General features: G+C 44.7%; 1 protein-coding gene across 2 annotated transcripts in view; it reads right to left on the bottom strand.

Annotated features, from left to right (window-relative positions):
* LOC139408481 (collagen alpha-1(V) chain-like) overlaps positions 1-16,734 on the bottom strand; it is a 131,112-nt gene that overhangs the window by 46,251 nt on the left and 68,127 nt on the right. For both annotated transcript variants that reach the window (XM_071152424.1, XM_071152423.1), the window contains exons 6-16: positions 15,708-15,833; positions 14,994-15,404; positions 14,373-14,840; positions 13,511-13,567; positions 8,279-8,320; positions 7,298-7,360; positions 5,244-5,318; positions 1,204-1,296; positions 943-999; positions 558-611; positions 304-357 (exon numbers count right to left, since the gene is read on the bottom strand). In XM_071152424.1, the coding sequence (XP_071008525.1) occupies positions 304-357; positions 558-611; positions 943-999; positions 1,204-1,296; positions 5,244-5,318; positions 7,298-7,360; positions 8,279-8,320; positions 13,511-13,567; positions 14,373-14,840; positions 14,994-15,404; positions 15,708-15,833 (1,500 nt within the window). The remainder of the gene's footprint in view (positions 1-303; positions 358-557; positions 612-942; positions 1,000-1,203; positions 1,297-5,243; positions 5,319-7,297; positions 7,361-8,278; positions 8,321-13,510; positions 13,568-14,372; positions 14,841-14,993; positions 15,405-15,707; positions 15,834-16,734) is intronic.

Raw genomic sequence — 16,734 nt, forward strand, 5'->3', positions numbered from 1 at the left:
ATTGCTATTATGAAATATCTAATTCGACAATGCCAATAATGTTTCAATTTGGCTTTTGCGTTCAAAAGCAGCTCAAACATAGAACATGTATGAATGAACTATAGCCATTGAATTCTACCGTGCTGATATACTGTACGTTAAAGGGAAATAATGCTCTGGAATGCTCTTCAAGCCAATCAGAAACTAGTATTCAACATCGCCATGTTTTAAAATGCATCAAAACTACATAAAAACCTCCTAATCTAAAATCCTAATCTGCACGACAAACTCAAATATCCATCCCAGACTCAGATTCACACTTACCCTTCTGCCGGGCTTCCCAGAGGGTCCATGAGAACCCAATGGTCCACGAGGTCCCTGTAACAAAGAAGAAGGTTATGGAGAATCCAACTAGAAAACCCTACAACAGAACCCCAACAAAATATCCCTAACAAAAAAAACCAAGAATAGTGAAATCAAGTTGTGTTTATAGAAAGGCCTTAAACTTGGGCTGGGGATTACAGAGGAAGGAACAGTTCCAGTGGTTCTAGTGGTCTAGAAACGTCCATCCGTCTTACCTGAGGACCGGACTCTCCAGACTCTCCCTTCAGTCCAGCCACACCTGGAGAACCCTGGGAGGAGGACAAACACAATAAGGTCACAGTAGGCTCAGATCAGCGGATGATTATGATCAGGCCACAGTCCAAACACTATTAATGTTGTAGCATCTGCATTAGAATTTAATAGGATCTTATCAACTATTAACAATATAATAAGTTATTCTCCTCAGGCTGTGTATGTGACAGAGGTGTGTGTACATACTGTGTGTGTGTGTGTGTGTGTGTGTGTGTGTGTGTGTGTGTGTGTGTGTGTGTGTGTGTGTGTGTGTGTGTGTGTGTGTGTGTGTGTGTGTGTGTGTGTGTGTGTGTGTGTGAGGAGACTGAGGAAAACTTTGGTACGTACCAGAGGACCAGATCTACCTGTCAAACCCATAGGGCCAGTAGGACCACGCATCGCCAGCTGGAGAGAGAAAACAGTTAGAGAAGTACAAAATGGTGTGTGTGTCTCAAATCAAATCAAAGTGTATTTGTCACCTGCGCCGAATACAACAGGTGTGTAGACCTTACAGTGAAATGCTTACTTACAGGCTCTGTGTGAATATGTGTGTGTATGCACTTTGTGTGTGTGTGTGTGTGTGTATGCACTTGTGTGTTTAAGCCTTACCCTAGCTTGTTGCATGATGGCTTGCATCTGGGCCTCCTGAGCAGACACTTGAGGTCCCTTCTGTCCAGAGTCTCCTCCAGAACTGAAGCGGAACTGAGGAGGAGAGCAGAACTCAGAACTCAGAACCAGACCCAACAGGTAAGGCCAGTCCAGTAGATACAGGTATATGGACAAAGATATAGAGACAGACACAGAGACAGACACAGAGACAGATGAAAAGACAGAGACAGAGACAGACAAAGAGACAGACAAAGAGACAGAGACAGACACAGAGACAGACAAAGAGACAGACAAATAGACAGAGACAGACAAAGAGACAGACAAAGAGACAGAGACAGAGACAGAAACAGACAAATAGACAGAGACAGACAAAGAGACAGAGACAGAAACAGACAGAGACAGACAAAGAGACAGAAACAGACAAATAGACAGAGACAGATAGAGACAGACAAAGAGACAGACAAATAGACAGAGACAGACAAAGAGACAGACAAATAGACAGAGACATAGACAGAGACAGAGACAGAAACAGACAGAGACAGACAAAGAGACAGAAACAGACAAATAGACAGAGACAGATAGAGACAGACAAAGAGACAGACAAATAGACAGAGACAGACAAAGAGACAGACAAATAGACAGACAAAGAGACAGACAAATAGACAGAGACAGACAAAGAGACAGACAAAGAGACAGACAAAGAGACAGAGACAGAAACATACAGAGTCAGACAAAGAGACAGAGACAGAAACAGACAAATAGACAGAGGCAGACAAATAGACAGACAAAGAGACAGACAAACAGACAGACAAAGAGACAGACAGAAACAGACAAATAGACAGAGGCAGACAAAGCGACAGACAAAGAGACAGAGACAGACAGACAAAGAGACAGACAAAGAGACAGACAAAGAGACAGAGACAGAAACAGACAAATAGACAGAGGCAGACAAATAGACAGAGGCAGACAAAGAGAGAGGCAGACAAAGAGACAGACAAACAGACAGAGACAGAGACAGACAAAGAGACAGAAACAGACAAATAGACAGAGGCAGACAAAGAGACAGACAAAGAGACAGAGACAGAAACAGACAAATAGACAGAGGCAGACAAAGAGACAGAGACAGAAACAGAAAAATAGACAGAGACAGACAAAGAGATAGAGACAGAAACAGACAAATAGACAGAGACAGACAAAGAGACAGAGACAGAAACAGAAAAATAGACAGAGACAGACAAAGAGATAGAGACAGAAACAGACAAATAGACAGAGGCAGACAAAGAGACAGACAAAGAGACAGAGACAGAAACAGACAAATAGACAGAGACAGACAAAGAGATAGAGACAGAAACAGATAAATAGACAGAGACAGACAAAGAGACAGACAAAGAGACAGAGACAGAAACAGACAAATAGACAGAGGCAGACAAAGAGACAGAGACAGAGGCAGACAAAGAGACAGAGACAGAAACAGACAAATAGACAGAGACAGACAAAGAGATAGAGACAGAAACAGACAAATAGACAGAGACAGACAAAGAGACAGTCAAAGAGACAGAGACAGAAACAGACAAATAGACAGAGGCAGACAAAGAGACAGAGACAGAGGCAGACAAAGCAAGAAGAGAGACAGTGGGTTGAGAAAATGCCAAGTCATCTTACAGGCTAGGTTACTCATTCTTCAAACAGAATGTCTAAATAAATAAATAAATAAAATATGATTGTACTGAAACAAGTTATAAAAAAACAACTAATTCAAATTCAGGCTTGGCTTTCATTAAAACGATGCAGTTGTAAAAACCTTAGCTCATACATCATACAACTGCCTGGTTATGGTTCTTTTCCCATCAGAAGTTCACATGCCTATACTGGCATCTAGTGGTGAAATGTGGGTAATGCAACCAGTTGGTTGATCCTATAGAGATGTGTTTCTGTTTCTGTTGGTATGAATAAAAACAGACCAGTGAGGAGGGTTTGTCACCACAACCTTGTTACTATGGAAGGAAAAACTAACAACGAACACAGGTTTGCATGAAGCTGGCAAACCTTACTTTTTTTAAATACAGCAACATCTCTCTAGCTAGGGATCTCTTTCATAATATTTTACTCTATATTTTTCCAGTGAACCTCAAAAGCACAATGTCCCTCGAGAGACTCATCATTCCTCTCACAGAAACAAGACTATAACACAGAGATCCAACCATGCCCAGAGGAAGAGAGAGAGAGAGAGAGAGAGAGAGAGAGAGAGAGAGAGAGAGAGAATTTGAACTGTGACTAAGCAGAAACCTAAGGCACACAAATGGCATCTAACTACCAAGCACACTATCGAACTCTACACAATCAAACAATAATTGACCAATTAAATGATAAGATTTAACATCTTAACATGGTTATTGTTCACAACTATACCTAAGTTAGTTGTGTGTGTGTGTGTGTGTGTGTGTGTGGGGGGGGGGGGGGGGGGGGGATTAACTTTGATCAATTTTATTCACATTTTTACATAGCAAAAAGTGATTATTTTTCATATCGGACCCGGCCAAATGGGTCCCGGAACGAAACAGTCCAAAACGGAGAGGTGCCAGATCCTGTCAAATCAAGCACTGGGCCCATGCTTTACTGGTACACCTTGACCAGACGTCTTGGCCTGACACATACAGCTTTTCCAGAAGGCTCTCTGCTCTGCTCTGCTCTGCAGACTCCTGAGACTCCAGCAGGACATTTAGTCAAGTCATCACACTCAGCAGTAGGAGTACAGGCAGCAGCAGAACAAACAGAAAGGCTAGCTACTAACTTTAGCCTTGCAGCTGTGATCACGGGAAGGAGCACTTAGACCTGCTCTACTTCCTGTCTGAGGCCTGATTACTTCCTGTCTGTAAGACCCCTACACTCTTAGAAAAAAGGTGCTATCTAAAACCATAAAAGCGTTCTTCGGCTGTCCCCATAGGAGAACCCTTTGAAAAAACAGTTTTGGTTCCATGTAGAACCCTTTTCTCAGAGGGCTCTACATAGAACCCAAAAGTGTTCTATGGACAGCCGCAAAACCCTTTTGCAACAATTTTTTTCTAAGAGAGTAGATGTGTCATTTGGGCTGGAGTCTGGGGACAATAAGAAGGTGGGTGGCAGGGGATTGGGGGAATGGTGTATGGTAATTATCTCATCAGTAAGAAGGAGGAGGAGAGAGGGGAGAGGAAGGGCAAAATCCATTGGAGAAGGTCAGAGGGGAAGGACTTCTGGCTTTCTCATCCAATGGGTTTTGAGAAGGCGACAAGAAGAGAGGACGCAAGGAGTATGCAATTGAGACCTTCCCAGAGAGCGAGTCTAAATGACAGCAGAACCACAGCTTCCTACAGCTTCCACTAGGAGGTGCTAGAGTGCTTATTGACTGGTTTACACCACAGCATTCTCTGATTGGATTATCTGTAGCAAGACCAGAGAGGAAGAGTGTTTGATTCAGGAGGAGACTACCTCCCTGCATTCCACTTGCTAACATAACAGAGATCTCTAACCCCCTCTGACACAGTCAGGGAAACACACATCACAACAGGTCAGGACACTGTGACCCAAACCATACAGAACTCTGATCTGATATCAACAGCACTCTATGAATCAAAGGGTGAAATAATGCAACCAAGAGAAGGGAGGATTAGCCTTGTCTGAAGTAATACTGACGAACCTAACAAATATGTTGTTTAAGTGCTATGACAATAGATTGAGGATAGCATTACAGAAGGGACAAGATTAGGATGGACGTTTAAAAAGAAAGCCTTCCAGAAGATAAATGCAAGCACAATAGCCAATAGGTACATTTAGAAACGTACACATGTGCATAAACATAGTCACCTGTCATCTGAGAAAACATATGGAATGCAAGTCTAACATGCAACAGAATATTAGATGCACCCATTCAATATGTATTCTCTTCTAGATATAGATCTGTATATTCTAGAATTGTCATATAATGTTATTTACTTACAGACAGCATGAGGTCATCATTCTAGATGAGTGTATTCTAGAACTATAGTATTACAATATTTACTTACAGGCAGCATCAGGACAGTCCCTGGAGGTCCTGGCAGACCATCAGCACCAGGAAGACCAGCACGACCATTAGGACCCTGAGAGAGAGGGAGAGAGAGAGAGAAAAAGAGAGAGAGAGAGCGAGAGAGAGAGAGAGACAGACAGACAGACAGACAGACAGACAGACAGACGGAGAGGGAGAGAGAAGAGTACATTTACTCGAACAAGGTAAATTATGCCAGGAATACAAGTCTTGTCAGGTTTAAAAAAAAAAACTTGTACAGGTGTTCCACCATGTTTTGGGGAGTGGTGGTGACTAATTGATACCTTGCTGTATATCAACAGCTTGATGTATACAGTGAGGGGGAAAAGTATTTGATCCCCTGCTGATTTTGTACGTTTGCCCACTGACAAAGAAATGATCAGTCTATAATTTTAATGGTAGGTGAGAGACAGAATAACAACAAAGAAATCCAGAAAAACGCGTGTCAAAAATGTTATAAATTGATTTGCATTTTAATGAGGGAAATAATAATCTGACCCCCTCTCAATCAGAAAGATTTCTGGCTCCCAGGTGTATTTAATACAGGTAACGAGCTGAGATTAGGAGCACACTCTTAAAGGGAGTGCTCCTAATCTCAGCTTGTTACCTGTATAAAAGACACCTGTCCACAGAAGCAATCAATCAATCAGATCCCCAAACTCTCCACCATGGCCATTACCAAAGAGCTCTCCAAGGATGTCAGGGACAAGATTGTAGACCGACACAAGGCTGGAATGGGCTACAAGACCATCGCCAAGCAGCTTGGTGAAAAGGTGACAACAGTTGGTGCGATTATTAGCAAATGGAAGAAACACAAAAGAACTGTCAATCTCCCTCAGCCTGGGGCTCCATGCAAGATCTCACCTCGTGGAGTTGCAATGATCCTTAGAAAGGTGAGGAATCAGCTCAGAACTACACGGGAGGATCTTGTCAATGATCTCAAGGCAGCTGGGACCATAGTCACCAAGAAAACAATTGGTAACACACTGCGCGGTGAAGGACTGAAATCCTGCAGCGCCCGCAAGGTCCCCCTGCTCAAGAAAGCACATATACATGCCCGTCTGAAGTTTGCCAATGAACATCTGAATGATTCAGAGGACAACTGGGTGAAAGTGTTGTGGTCAGATGAGACCAAAATGGAGCTCTTTGGCATCAACTCAACTCGCCGTGTTTGGAGGAGGAGGAATGCTGCCTATGACCCTAAGAACACCATCCCCACCGTCAAACATGGAGGTGGAAACATTATGCTTGGGGGGGGGGGGTTGTGCTAAGGGGACAGGACAACTTCACCGCATCAAAGGGACGATGGACGGGGCCATGTACCGTCAAATCTTGGGTGAGAACCTCCTTCCCTCAGCCAGGGCATTGAAAATGGGTCGTGGATGGGTATTCCAGCATGACAATGACCCCAAACACACGGCCAAGGCAACAAAGGAGTGGCTCAAGAAGAAGCACAGTAAGGTCCTGGAGTGGCCTAGCCAGTCTCCAGACCATAATCCCATAGAAAATCTGTGGAGGGAGCTGAAGGTTCGAGTTGTCAAACGTCAGCCTCTAAACCTTAATGACTTGGAGAAGAGCTGCAAAGAGGAGTGGGACAAAGTCCCTCCTGACTGTGCAAACCTGGTGGCTAACTATGAGAAATGTTTGACCTCTGTGATTGCCAACAAGGGTTTTGCCAACAAGTACTAAGTCATGTTTTGCAGAGGGGTCAAATACTTATTTCCCTCATTAAAATGCAAATCAATTTATAACATTTTTGACATGCGTTTTTCTGGATTTTGTTGTTGTTATTCTGTCTCTCACTGTTCAAATAAATCCACCATTAAAATTATAGACTGATCATTTCTTTGTCAGTGGGCAAACGTACAAAATCAGCAGGGGATCAAATACTTTTTTCCCTCACTGTACCTTGTGGTTGTGTTGAAACAATGGCTATGTGATGTGTTGGTGGTGGTTGGCATGTGACTGTGGTATTTTCCATGTATTTATTTATTTGTCTGTGTGTTTTATTTGTTGTGGGTGCTTGTTTCTCACCCTTTCTCCTGCGTCTCCGTGGCTGCCTGGGGGCCCGGAGGAACCTGGGGGTCCAGGGAGACCCTGTACACAACAATACATATTATCAGAGACTGAGGACTGCACACACACACACAGACACCCACACACACACAGACACCCACATACACACACACAGACACTCACATAAACACACACACACGTGCACACGCTCACACACACACACACAGACACCCACATACACACACACACAGACACTCACATAAACACACACACAGACGCGCGCACATGCTCACACACACAAAACAAAATGCAACTCAGGCAAACTTGCATAACAGTTGTACGCGGAAACATAAGAGAGAGAACAAGAGAGGAATGCATGAGGAAATATGGGCAGGCAGTCTGTTAGATGATACATTTCAACTGGGGCCCGTCTCTCTTTCTCTACTAACTCTTACTCTATTATTATCGACTGTTTCTGCCGTCTGTATTCTGTCTCTAAATGTTGTCTATCACTAGCAGCACCATATCACCACGTCAAATTATGAGTATTTGTAAATGTTCTTAACGAATAAAGGTGACTGATTCTTGTGGTCAAATAGCGTACAAGAGCGTGCATATAGGTAAATAAATAAATACTAACTGATCTGAGAACCTCTGTGTAACTGTCTCTCTAGGGCAAGTGGTGTGTTGTGCTGTTACTATTCTTATTGCTAAATATCAGCAATGGCAACTGGGCTGCAGTTTAATTATCTCTTAACAAAACACTAGTCATTTCAAGATGAACAATGGAGGATACACAATATTCCTAACCCAGAGACAGACCAGATAGAACATAGGGCTGAAACAGTGTCAGAAGACTGTCATCTTCCACTGAAATCATAAGAGACTGGATGAGAGAAAGAGAGAGCGAGAGAGAGAGAGAGAGAGAGAAAGAGAAAGAGAGAGAGGAAGACAAGAGACTGACAAACATAGAGAGAGAAAGTAGAGAGAGGGACTTACTGTTGGGCCTTCCGGACCAGGCGGACCCTCCACCAGCATTCCCTGAAACATACAAACACATCAGAGAGATGGATGGCTGCAGCCTGGAGTACGCAGCATCACCACTAACACTATGACTCTTTGTTTGTGTGTGTGTGTGTGTGCGTTCGTGTTCGTGCGTGCGTGCGGTGCGTGCGTGCGGTGCGTGCGTGCGTGCGGTGCGTGCGTGCGGTGCGTGCGTGCGGTGCGTGCGTGCGGTGCGTGCGTGCGGTGCGTGTATGACCGCGGGTGTGAGTGCAACCCTGCGTGTACATTAATTCATATGAATGCATCTCTTCAGTACATGTGCATATAATTTATATACGTGTCCGGACATATCCTGCATATCTACTCTCCATCCAGGGGAGTATTTGGTGATTTAATATAAATTCCTGCCTGTCATTTCATTTAGAGCTTCACGTTAATCTGGGAGGAACAGGCAGAGGGTGAATAACGATCAGGACAAAGGCAGGAGACTGATGGAATATGTTCAACATGGAACAGGGGACTATGGGCAATAAGAAACACAAGTCATTTTATAGTTATAATAATATGATATATTTCATTTAACAGACACTTTTATCCTCAGCGACATACTGTCATGTTTGCACACATTTTACGTATGGATGGTAAATACTCCCTGTCTCTCTGAACATGACCCTTATCCTCTGCTAATACATCAAAACAACATATCTCTGTCTCTGTCAGTCTCTGTCAGTCTCTGTCAGTCTCTGTCAGTGTCTGTAGTGTGTACACATAAACACTCACAGATGGGCTGAAACATCACATACAGTGGCTTGCGAAAGTATTCACCCACCTTGGCATTATTCCTATTTTATTGCCTTACAACCTGGAATTAAAATATATATTTTTGTATCATTTGATTTACACAACATGCCTACCACTTTGAAGATGCAAAATATTTTCTATTGTGAAACAAACAAGAAATAAGACAAAAAAAAATTAAACTTGAGCGCGTATCCCCCCCCCTAAAGTCAATACTTTGTAGAGACACCTTTTGCAGCAATTACAGCTGCAAGTCTCTTAGGGTATGTCTCTATAAGCGTGCCACATCTAGCCACTGAGATTTTTGCCCACTCTTCAAGGCAAAACTACTTCAGCTCCTTCAAGTTGGATGGGTTCCGCTGGTGTACAGCAATCTTTAAGTCATACCACAGATTCTCAATTCGATTGAGGTCTGGGCTTTGACTAGGCCATTCCACATTTAAATGTTTCCCCTTAAACTTGTTGCATTAGCAGAATGCTTAGGGTCATTGTCCTGCTGGAAGGTGAACCTCCGCCGCTTGCTTGGTGGTGCCCCTTGCTTAGTGATGTTGCAGACCCTGGGGCCTTTCAGGACAGGTGTATATATACTGAGATCATGTGACAGATAATGTGACACTTAAATTGCACACAGGTGGACATTATTTAACTAATTATGTGACTTCTGAAGGTAATTGGTTGCACCATATCTTATTTAGGGGCTTCATAGCAAAGGGCGTGAATACATATGCACGCACCACTTTTCCGTTTTTTATTTTGGGACATTTTTTGAAACAAGTAATTTTTTTCATTTCACTAATTTGGACTATTTTGTGTATGTCCATTACATGAAATCCAAATAAAAATATATTTAAATTACAGGTTGCAATGCAACAAATAGAAAAAACACCAAAGGGGATGAATAGTTTTGCAACTCAATCTTCTACAAGCCAGAACCAACTAAATCTTCTACAAGCCAGGTCTTTAACATTCCAGAGCCATACCTGGGTCTTTAACATTCCCAGAGCCATACATGGGTCTTTAACATTCCCAGAGCCATACCTGGGTCTTTTACATTCCCAGACCCATACCTGGGTCTTTTACATTCCCAGACCCATACCTGGGTCTTTAACATTCCCAGAGCCATACCTGGGTCTTTAACATTCCCAGAGCCATACCTGGGTCTTTTACATTCCCAGAGCCATACCTGGGTCTTTAACATTCCCAGAGCCATACCTGGGTCTTTAACATTCCCAGAGCCATACCTGGGTCTTTAACATTCCCAGAGCCATACCTGGGTCTTTAACATTCCCAGAGCCATACCTGGGTCTTTAACATTCCCAGAGCCATACATGGGTCTTTAACATTCCCAGAGCCATACCTGGGTCTTTAACATTCCCAGAGCCATACCTGGGTCTTTTACATTCCCAGAGCCATACCTGGGTCTTTAACATTCCCAGAGCCATACCTGGGTCTTTAACATTCCCAGAGCCATACATGGGTCTTTTACATTCCCAGACCCATACATGGGTCTTTAACATTCCCAGAGCCATACATGGGTCTTTAACATTCCCAGAGCCATACCTGGGTCTTTTACATTCCCAGACCCATACCTGGGTCTTTAACATTCCCAGAGCCATACCTGGGTCTTTAACATTCCCAGAGCCATACCTGGGTCTTTTACATTCCCAGAGCCATACCTGGGTCTTTAACATTCCCAGAGCCATACCTGGGTCTTTAACATTCCCAGAGCCATACCTGGGTCTTTAACATTCCCAGAGCCATACATGGGTCTTTAACATTCCCAGAGCCATACCTGGGTCTTTAACATTCCCAGAGCCATACCTGGGTCTTTAACATTCCCAGACCCATACCTGGGTCTTTAACATTCCCAGACCCATACCTGGGTCTTTAACATTCCCAGAGCCATACCTGGGTTTTTTGTTTGATGTGTGTTTATGGATAAGTGTGTGAGGTCACGTCACACTTTGCCTATAGTATAGTGCATTCGGAAAGTACTCAGACCCCTTGACGTTTTCCACATTTGGTTACGTTACAGCCTTATTCTAAAATGGATTGAAAAGATTGAAAATGCATCAATCTGCACACAATACCTCATAACGACAAAGCGAAAACAGTAAAAAAAAAAAAATTGCAAAGTTATTACAAATAAAAAACTTAAATAACTTATTTACATAAGTATTCAGACCCTTTGCGAAGAGACTAAAAATTGAGCTCAGGTACATCCTGTTTCTATTGATCATCCTTGAGATGTTTCTACAACTTGATTGGAGTCCACCTGTGGTAAAATCTATTGATTGGACATGATTTGGAAAGGCCACACCTGTCTATATAAGTTCCCACAGTTGATAGTGCATGTCAGAGCAAAAACCAAGTCATGAATTGTCTGTAGAGCTCCGAGAGAGGATTGTGTCAAGGCACAGATCTGGGGAAGGGTACCAAAACATTTCTGCAGCATTGAAGGTCCCCAAGAACACAATGGCCTCCATCATTCTTAAATATAAGAAGTTTGGAACCATCAAAACTCTTCCTAGAGCTGGCGGCCCGGGCCAAACTGAGCAATCGGGGGAGAAGGGCCTTGGTCAGGGAGGTGACCATGAACCCGATGGTCACTCTGACAGAGCTCTAGAGTTCCTCTGTGGAGATGGGAGAACCTTCCAGAAGAACAACCATCTCTGCAGCACATGACAGCCACTTGGAGTTTGGCAAAAGGCACCTAAAGGACTCTCAGATCATGAGAAACAAGATGCTCTGGGCTGATGACACCAAGATTGAACTCTTTGGCCTGAATGCCAAGCGTCACGTCTGGAGGAAATCTTGCACCATCCCTACGGTGAAGCATGGTCGTGGCAGCATCATGCTGTGGGGATGTTATTGAGCGGCAGGGACTGGGAGAGTAGTCTTGATTGAGGGAAATCTTAACCTTAGCAAAGTACAGAGAGATCCTTGATGAAAACCTTCTTCAGAGCGCTCAGGACGTCAGACTGGGGCGAAGGCCATGACCTGGAGACACGAGGCGGCGCACAATTGCCTCAGCGTCGTCCGGGTTAGGGAAGGGTTTGCCCGGCCAGGACGTCCTTGTCCCATCACGCTCTAGTGATTCCTTGTGGCGGGAAGGGTGCATGCACGCTGACTTCGGTCGCCAGTTATGTACGATGTTTCCTCCGACACATTGGTGCAGCTGGCATTGGGTTAAGCGATCAACGTGTCAAGAAGCAGTGCGGCTTGGCAGTGTCATGTTTACAGAGGACACATGGCTCTTGACCTTCGCCTCCCCCGAGTCCATACGGGAGTTGCAGAGATGGGACAAGACTGTAACTACCAATTGGGGCGAAAAAGTAAACACAAAAATTATGTTTTTATGGGGTGTTGTGTGTAGACTGATAAGGGGAAAATACTATTTCATCCATTTTAGAACAAGGCCGTAACTTAACAAAATGTGGAAAAAGTCCAGGGGTCTGAATACTTTCCGAATGCACTGTAAGTCTGTCTGTCAAACAGTGGTCCTGTGTAGATGTATGGACGAAGGCTTAGAGTGACTGATCACAGCAGTAAACAGATAGAGGAGTGTGTGTGTGTGTAGTGTGTGAGTGCGTGCGTGCGTGTGACCATGCGTCCATGGTGTGTGTGTGGTGAGTATGTGTGTGGTATGGGTGGGTTGGATGGGACTGGCAGAGGGATGGGGGTTGTCGTCACTGCAGACAAATGGGGATTGGACTGAAAGGAGGGAGCTCTGCTCCTTGTTTATTTACAATGTGAACAAGATGGACGACTCACAGGCTCATTCTGGGTGGTAAAGCACACACACATACAGTTGAGCTCAGTGACATTTGTTTATAGGGAGACAGCTGTGGTTCTGTGACTCAGGTCAGATTGAGGTATTGAACTCGTACGCTTTGGATCATAACATAGGAATTGGCTACCAGTGATGACATTGGCATATCAGGTATAGCCATGGCTTTAGCTCTGCAAGTCAACACCGTCCCCTGATGAATGTGGAGTGCTGGAGTAAAACTCCCAAGTAGGGACTGGCTATTTTCCATCTGTGAGATCTTTAGATCACTGGGAGGTGGGGAAGTCTTTGGGAGATTTCCTCTGTCTTCTCCCCCTCTCTCTCTTTCTCTTCCCTCCCTTTCCCAGCTGCACTCTCCCTGGTCAGTGTTTATGCTAGCCCAGAGTGTTTACACTCCAGATGATCATTCATTTTCCTCTATGTATCCATACTCCAAATGTTCAACCTTTGGACCACAGGTGGCCTTGCTGCAGGACACGGCAGGAGGATGCAGAGACCAATGTGTTATACTGCATCGTGATTTATATGATTGTCAGTCAGTAGTGTGTGGTCACACATGTGAAACACACACTCACACTCACACAGACACACGTATGTGAAACACACACACACACACACGTTGGATAAATTATACTCACAGGCTCAATGATAGCAGGTTCTCCCTTCTGTCCCTTCTCTCCCCGAGACCCATCAACCTGCAAATGACATCAACATTACCATCATCATCATAGTCTATCGCCGACATCATAATCATTATCACCACCACCATCATCATCATCATCATCATATCACCACCACCACCATCATCACCACAACCACCACCATCACCACCACCATCATCACCATCACCACCACCACCATCATCATAGTCTATCGCCGACATCATAATCATTATCACCACCACCATCACCAGCACCACCACCAGCATCATCATCATCATCATCACCATCCTTACCATCATCATCATCATCATCACCACCACAATCATCATCACCACCACCACCATCATCATCATCGTTACCACTATCATCATCATCATCATCATTACCATCATCATCATCATCACCACCACCATCATCATCATCATTACCATCATCATCATCATCATCATCATCATTAGCACCACCACCATCATCATCACCACCACCACCATCATCATCATAGTATATCGCCACCATCACCATCATCACCACCACCACCATCATCATCATAGTATATCGCCACCATCACATCATCACCACCATCATCATCATCACCACCACCACCATCATCATCATAGTATATCGCCACCATCACATCATCACCACCATCATCATCATCACCACCACCACCATCATCAATATCAGCACCACCATCATCATCATCACCACCACCATCATCATTATCATAGTATATCGCCGGCATCACCATCATCATCAGCACCACCATCATCATTATCATCACTACAATTTTGATCATTATCATTATCATCATCATTACCATCACCATCATCGTCCTTACCTGTCCGTAGTACTCGTCTGTCTCAGCTGGCAGCACCTTTTCCTCCTGTCCACCGTAGTCCAGGTCTCCATAACCATAGTCTGCGTCCCCATACTCAGAGATGGACTCCTCTTTGAACCGATCACCCTCCAGATCAGTGTAGTCTCCCTCAATAGCCACACCCTGGCCCCCGGCTCCCGTAGCAACCGAATCCCCAGCTCCAGCTCCTGCTCTTGCCGTCCCACCTCCGGCGCTGGCAGATCCTCCTACAGAGACGGAACCGCCCCCAACGGAAACGGAACCACCACCAACGGAAACAGAACCACCCCCGACCGATACAGATCCACCTCCACCACCAGTACCGATTTCGACAGTACTGCTGCTGCTGGTTCTGCTGTCATGGCCACCGCCACCGATGCTGTACTCCTCTCCCTCTCCATAGGACAGGTCATAACCCTCACCATAGTTGTCATTGTAGCCTGTTCCAGCCTGAGAGACCAGAGAGGAAAGGACAGGGACAGTGAGTCAATGGGACACACTGAGATATGATAAGATGTTATGTGACACATTCCAGATACAACATCTAACTGGTAAAACATAGGGCATTACCACACAAGCACACAACAACAGTGTGTAACTCACCGAGGTCTTGTTGCGTGTGATGGTGACTCCTCCACTACTGGTGATGACCTTCTCAAACTCCGCCCCCGTGCCCAGGTCAAACTTTGACCCCAGGTCCAGCTCCACCCCTGCGCCGGTCCCCGTGCTTGAGCTGCTAATGGTAACTATGCGACTGGCGTCGGGCGAGGCCGTGGACTCGTCGTAGTATGATTCGTAGTTCCCATAACTATCTGTGTCATAGCCGTCGTAAGGGCTGGTCTCTTCCCCGTAGGCCTCCTCGCCGGCGGCTCCGGCTCCTGCTGCAGCGGAGGCGCTGCCGGTAGATACGGCGGTCAACACTTTGCCCTCGACTCCCTGACTGGCTGTATCCCTGACTGATGACACCACCTCTTTGACTGAGGTGACCACACGGCCGCTCTCTGGCACGGACACCTGGAGAGGAGGACAACACAATGTCAGGAGGACAAACTGTAGCCTATACAACACTTTTGATGAATTATTGTCATTTACAGTAACTTTAATTTACAGTAACTGAGATAAAGAATAGCTTTTCAAAGGGCGACCTGACCAAGATGTCATTCAAAACTGACATTGGAACATACTCAGCATCAACAGCAATCACTACATTATAAAACAAGGTATGGGATGGGGAGAGGGTGACAAGTCCTACCCCACTGGAGATAGACGGTAGTCTTTTAAAAGGACAGGGGACATGGGACAGAAAGGGGACAGTACCTTTACGTCTTCCGTGGCAGGTCCAGCTTGTTCGTCAGTCTCAGTCTCGGAGGTGGACTCGGAAGGTTTCCCATCCATGTCCTCATAGTAAGGATACTCATAGTAATAGCTGTCCTCCTCTGTGTTCTATACAGGGAATTATGAAACGGTTAGTTCCCGCCAAGCAATCGGATTGGTCAAAAGTGCATTCCAGCTGTGGTGTTATTGAGCACAACACCACAGCTAGTCATGCGTTATCGAAAAATGATCGAATCACTTTATGATCACTCCACTAACAGTAATGGTTGACCAGAAAGTTATTCTTTCATAGTTCTTGCTTTCTGTGTAAAACCGTTTCATATACGCAATAATATACTTGAGGGTGTGAGTTATGGTGATTATTGGCTGACAGAACTCACGTCTTCCTAGCGACCACATCATGTCGTTCCAATAATCCCCATAACACATCCCCTCTGGTATATTATTGATTTAATGGATGATGGTTGATGGTTGAAAATGACAGTAATAAGAGAGGAGGGTGTGTGTGTGTGAGAGAGAGAGAGAGAGAGAGAGAGAGAGAGAGAGAGAGAGAGAGAGAGAGAGAAAGACAAAGAAAGAGAGAGAAAGACAGAGAGAGAGAGACAGAGTAAGAGAGAGAGACAGAGTAAGAGAGAGAGACAGAGAGAGAGAGAGAGAGAGAGAAAGAAAGAGAGAAAGACAAAGCAAGAGAGAGAAAGACAGAGAGAGAGAGACAGAGTAAGAGAGAGAGACAGAGTAAGAGAGAGAGACAGAGTAAGAGAGAGAGAGAGAGAGAGAGAGAGAGAGAGAGAGAGAGAGAGAGAGAGAGAGAGAGAGAGAGAGAGAGAGAGAAAGAAAAACATTTATTTGTACTGTAAGACAACAGATAGGGTCCTCCTCTGTGCTCTATACATACAGGGAAATGGATAATGGTTGATGGTTGAAATGACATACACATAATGATGAGAGAGAGAGAGAGAGAGAGAGAGAGATATTAGACAACAGACAGAGAAAGAGAGAAAGAAAGACA

This window comes from Oncorhynchus clarkii, chromosome 5, assembly GCF_045791955.1.
Source record: "Oncorhynchus clarkii lewisi isolate Uvic-CL-2024 chromosome 5, UVic_Ocla_1.0, whole genome shotgun sequence".
Taxonomy (NCBI): Eukaryota; Metazoa; Chordata; class Actinopteri; order Salmoniformes; family Salmonidae; genus Oncorhynchus; species Oncorhynchus clarkii.